A 6,234-nucleotide genomic window follows, 5' to 3' on the forward strand; every position below is an offset into this window, starting at 1 on the left:
GCTTCAAGTGTTGGTTGTAGCGCAAGTCTCTCGAATCGACTGATACATCTTTGGCCATTTCTCGTCTTAATATACCGCGGGGCCTTTCACTGTAGACGATGTGATTTCGTCTCGCTTCGTACTGCGGTGAATTATACTCGCCCGGTGCAATTGTTTCACTGCAGTCTACTAGCCGTGCGCGTGAAAATAATTGACCGTGTCCTCGCGGCCTTCACATTGACAACGAATCGGACATTTCCTATTCCGTTGTACGGGTGAGCGTCTACGAACGCGGATTTCCACGTTCACTGGGTTTACTGCCTACAACTTCACCGTTGCGCCAACATTTCATATGGAGAAGTCGCTGAATTTGCACGTCGTTCGTCGCGAGATCGTCCTGTCTCCACGGTTCATTTAATTATTCTAATTCGATGTTTTAAACCGATTGTTTTTATTATCGCTTCTCATCGCACTATTAACACACCACAAAAAGGATGTCTTTCGTTTTTGCCGGAACATATATTTATTCTGATTTTTTTAGTATTTATTTAATTTTCCTATGAGTTTATATTGATTATTATTTGACAAACAGAGTAGTTACTTAATATCATAACTAAATTGTTATTACATTTAACAAAATAAATAATAAGACAAACATTTAAAAAATATTTTTCTTAAAAGCTGTTGCAATATATAAAATTTTTAATTTGCATGTTATATGCTTTAACAACAAAAGTTAATTGTGATGTAAAAGATATTGTAGTAAGATAATTAGAATAAAATAATTATTTATATTTAATATAATGAAAAGAAGTTAATGCGATTTATGCACGTTTTGTTCTTCCTTTCACCTTCTTTAGCCTCATTATCTCTAGTAAAACTGATAAACATCTTATGTGACAAATAGCGATTTAATCACGAAACGCGAGAGACTAATTTTAGTGCACGCATATAAACTTTAGCTACCTATGTGTGAAGAGAGCATAACGAATGTGTGAACAATGTATCCAGGTACTTCGTGTACTAATTTTTTTTTATTATGATAATTAGCAAGAAAACATAGCACCTAGCGAACTGATGCGTGCCATTCCTGATTCGTGGAATTTCCCTTTAAACTTTCAAAAGTCTACCAGGATACGATCTTGGTATTTTCCTCGGAAAAGAGAAATAGGATTTCTTTTTTTTTTTTTTTAAGATAAAACGTAAGAATTTTAATATCAATTTATCAAAATTATTATGTACCATAATCATGCATGATTTTCAATGCAAAATGACGATTAAATTATTTGTGTATTATTAAAAAGAGATGGATATGAAAGGACGAAATTAATAAAAGCATAAAATGAATACTTTCATACTTTGGCTACTACGAGCTTGAAAGGGAAATATAATTGCTGGCTCAACTGAGCTGTGACCACTTCCGAAGAATCTAAAATGAATTACAGTTCATACAATAATAAATCAAATAAGAGTCGCTTAAAGGCATAAGTAAAGATATATTCAAAAGTTTCCGGGAAGTGATCTGAAATCAATAGTTAATGCTTTAATTATTAATTTTTATAGTTTATTACAATCTCGTATGATCACATGTCCGTGAGAATTACATGTACGGAAATGAAAGGAAGTGAAGGTCCACTATAACTTACATTACACTACATATATATATATATATATATATATATATATCCTATAGTTTATACACATGATATATTATATATAATTTTTCTATACATAATATATATCTCTGAGTAATTTATCATCTCTTTTATCATTTTTACGTTTAATACATAAAAATATATTTGCATAATGATTATTTGCATATATTTTTTCATCTAAAATGTCATTTACATTTATTTCTTAATCTATAGTATCTGGTTCTTAAATATCTGCATGTACATTTCTTTTAAAATTATTATGCTCATATTTATTAAAGTCTTGTGAGATAATAACTAAAGATATATAGACCGGTATTCATTCGGTATTCGGTTCTTATATTTAAGTCCGTCTTAAGTACAATCTTAAGATGTCATTAACCAATCACAGAGCCGTATTAGCATCAAGGTATTACTTAAGACGGTCTTAAAATAAGATCTGATTATGAATATCGGCCATATAAATTTATTTATGTTATTAATAATTCTTTTTACATATATGTAGTAGTAAATTTATGTAATAGTAAATTTGAAACGTTTGATAAATAATTTTATACTAATTTTTGGAAACTACAATCTAATTAGTTATGCTTTGTTTGGATTTAGATTTTTATTAACTCATTATTATTATCATCATTTTATTACATTGTTATCTTATTTCGCAAACAGGATAATAACAGGTAAATGATATTACGCACATAGTACAAAAAGGTCTCTTTATTAAATAACATTATTATTTGGTAACAATGAACAACGCACGCCAACAAGTATCTATAAACGCAATAACGGCGTTAACGGAAGACAGGCTATTAGGAAACGAATATTGTTCTCTCGACATATTATCAAGAAATATAACGACGGATCTTGATAACGGCAAGGCTCGTAACTCAAGAAAAACGAGTTTACTGTATCGCTATTGCTATTTAATGTCATCCGGTTTCACGGGAAGATGTTTCACGAATTAACAGTTATTTGTGTCGCTGGAATCTCGTCTAATAATTATAGCTTAACTTTTTCTTAATATATAGCCTCCTGCGACCGCGTTTCCTCGGTTTTCTTCGGTGGTAAATATGCTTGTAGACCGGTATGTGAATCGGATAAAGCTTTTCCACTGGAATGGGCACATGCTTCTCGACAGTTACTGGCACCGCCTTTACCACAGGCACCGGTATAATTTTCTCCACCGCATATGGTATCTTCTTCTCGACTGGAATTGCGATGGTTTTCACGACCGGCACGGCGATCGGCTGGGCGACCGGCACGTGGACGGGATAGGGTTGTGCAACACCTATCGCCATAGGATGCGGCACGGGTATCGTAACAGGCTGTGCTACTGGAACTCCTATAGTTTGAGGAAACGTGATAATTTACTTTGTGTTTTCTTTTCTGTCCTGTGTGGTCTTTTGAGCGTCGAAGTTGCTCAAGAGAAAAATCAATCTTTTTTTATTTGATATTTTCAGATAAACCATAATAAGAATTTTTTTACTCTTTCGAAAATTAAAACGTAGATTCGAGTAACTAAAAAGATGTGAAATGTTTATTAATCTTAATCATTGTAACGATGTAAAATAATACAAAAGTAAAACATTAGATAGAAAAAGATCACGTTATTCTCTATAAAGTAAAATTAATTAATCTTCTAAAAAATCTCAATATATTTACCATTATGTATAATGATACTGACTTAATACACTTTATGTGCTTGCTATCATTTACGGTTGTCGAGATTTAAGCGTTTAATGAAAATGATGAATGGCGAGGCGCCCGATTCTTTTGGCCAGCTCGCGCTATATTGCTTTAATAAACAAAAGTATATAATTGCGAGTAATATAATTGAGTAATTCCAATAGGGCAAAGTATAAAGTACAAAGTCTTTTTTAAATAATCTTTCTATCATTTACGGTTGCCGAGATATAAGAGTTTTATGAAAATCAGAAATCATTTGGCGCCCGATTTTTACGGCGCGCGCGCACTTTATTGCTTTAATAAACGAAAGTACATAATTGCGAGTAATATAATTGAATAATACCAATAGGGCAAAGTATAATACAAAGTCTTTTTTTAATCATCTTTCTATCATTAACTGTTGCCGAGATATAAGCGTTCTATGAAAATCAGAAATTATTTGGCGCCCGATTTTTACGGCGCGCGCGCACTTTATTGCTTTAATAAACAAAAGTACATAATTGCGAGTAATATAATTGAGTAATTCCAATAGGGCAAAGTATAAAGTACAAAGTTTTTCTTTAATCATCTTTCTATCATTTACGGTTGCCGAGATATAAGCGTTTTATGAAAGTTAGAAATCATTTGGCGCCCGATCTTTACGGCACGCGCGCGCTTTATCATGTTAAGTAAACGGAAGGACGTAATTGTTAGTAACAAAATTAAGATATTCCAGCGCAGAGTATAAACTAAACAGTCCTTTTTGAATCATCTCTATATCTTGGGTGGTTTCCCAGATATTTGCGATAAACGATAGGGAAGACTCTTTTTTTCTCGCGCCAAGCTAGCGACACATGGCCTTGACCTAATTTCGACGAACAGCTGTCCATTAATTGATCTACTTTCTAAATTAGCCTTGACCTAAGATTGCCAAATCCGCGAACGCCGGTGCGCGGCATGTGTGCGTGTATGCACGGCAACGTCTATCCGTAAAATTCATAGCTATTTCGATGTTTTTTCCAACTGATTTTTAAAGGTTTATTTTAAGTAGCGAGAGGCCTGCTTCCAAAGCAGCGTCGTTTATGCTGTCACAGCTTCTTCTCTAATGTGAGATGTATTATTAATGATATTGCAATCACATTAGCGCTAATTACAATATTTTATGTCGTTTTTGAATAATGTTTATATCTGTGGTGGTTGCAGAAATACATATAAGAATTTATTAATCGTTGGCTAACATTATGCAACAATATTCTAAGACTTTTTTATCGTTTAATGTTGTTCGAGAGATCATGCACTATGTTAAAGGGCACATAACAATGTTAACGTAACGTCATTTTTTAAGAATTTTTTTAAATTTGTATGCTGATTTAGGAAACGTTTTTATTGTTTTTTTTTTATTCAATAACGTTTTAAAACATTTTATTTTAAAATCTTTGAATTGCATATTGTTTATTGGCATAAAGGCATAAACAATGTATTATTAATCTTTTTAATATATCTTAACCAAAAAAGATCCGACGGCAACGGTAATCACTGATAGGATATTATTACATACTCGTATATTAAATCAACATGACAGCAATTGTTCGTACCGATCAAATAGATTTTGCAATATACGAAGATTCTCCTGATTATAAAATAGTACCTGCAATATTTAATTTGTTTATTAATTAATAAAACAAACTATTCCTTGAAATCACGAGGTATACTTCGTTGGATAAAACATTCATTACAGTTGATTTTAATTTGTTATCATCTTATTGTTAATCTTGCAATATACACATATATGCGTACGCGTGAATTATATGTGATACATATGTATCACATAAGCAAATGTTATTAATAAGTACATATTAATTTAATGAACAATACATATTAGTATTAAATTATTATTAAGTAATAGTGAGAAATACATTATGTAATTATTCGCTGACACGCTTGAAAGATCATAAAAATTATGAAAAAAAATTTGAGTTGTGAGAAAAGCGAGAATCGCGAGTTTGGAGTCGTCTGTAATTCCTCAGAAATTGCTCCTGTTACGCGGGAAGCATGATGAGCGAGGAGGTTGCAGTAGGTATTCGAACAGCGCGCAGCGGCAAAACGAGTTTAGAGTCGTATTTAATTCCTCAGAAATCGCTCCTGTTACGCAGGAAGCATGATGAGCAAGGAAGTTGCAGAGGTATTCCGGCAGCGGCACGCCTACCCCCACTTATTACCCATCTCCGTCGGAACGGCGCGCGGTACGGAAGCCCAGCCGACGGCCAATCAGAGCGCTGGCGGGTATGCACAGAAGGGGCAGTAGGCTCCCGCCTTCTGATCAATAGCAGCGTGACTAAGCGGAGGCAATGTGGGGAGGCATCATCCTCGTTTAGAATACCTCCGTCAACCTCCTTGCTTAACATGCTATGCTGATACTTTTGCCGATTTAAACGCGAGTTTTCGACGCTGAGAATCGCCATTTTCGTCTAACCTCTTAATAGAATATGTACTTTCAACCATTGTTATGATCTTTTGTGCATCTCTACGATACGTGATCAAATTCTTTTAATTGTTTAAATTTAACCTATAAACAGTAAAATACGAAATTTCGTTTATTATTAGTATATTTATTAATTATATTTGTTTAAATTACAATTAATTGACGCTTAGGCGGCACGTAAAACGCTTCAACTCATTTCCCACGGTGATCATGACACCGTAAGTAAATTGAAAAAACCCGTAATGCATGTGTTTTTCTCGGAACAGCAAGATATAACTTACATTACTTTGGCAAAAAGTTTTTAATTATTTAATAGAGATTAACAAGCTCATGAAACAATTAGCGTTGTGTCAACATATAATTTCTGTGACTCGTTTAGTATCGAACGACGGGATTCGTATAGCTCCTTTCTCTCGTTGCCTAGCATTATGCAAAGGCATTTTATAACTCTTTATC

General features: G+C 33.4%; 1 protein-coding gene across 1 annotated transcript in view; it reads right to left on the reverse strand.

The window, feature by feature from the left end:
- Window positions 1–1,331: 1,331 nt before the first annotated feature.
- The window catches only part of LOC112463172 (zinc finger protein 512B-like), a 6,775-nt gene continuing 1,872 nt past the window's right edge, over window positions 1,332–6,234 (reverse strand). The window contains exons 3-4 of the mRNA XM_025029368.1: window positions 2,671–2,973; window positions 1,332–1,408 (exon numbers count right to left, since the gene is read on the reverse strand). Of these exons, the coding sequence (XP_024885136.1) occupies window positions 1,332–1,408; window positions 2,671–2,973 (380 nt within the window). The remainder of the gene's footprint in view (window positions 1,409–2,670; window positions 2,974–6,234) is intronic.

The sequence above is a fragment of the Temnothorax curvispinosus genome, unplaced genomic scaffold, assembly GCF_003070985.1.
Source record: "Temnothorax curvispinosus isolate PA1 unplaced genomic scaffold, ASM307098v1 QBEX01013120.1, whole genome shotgun sequence".
Taxonomy (NCBI): Eukaryota; Metazoa; Arthropoda; class Insecta; order Hymenoptera; family Formicidae; genus Temnothorax; species Temnothorax curvispinosus.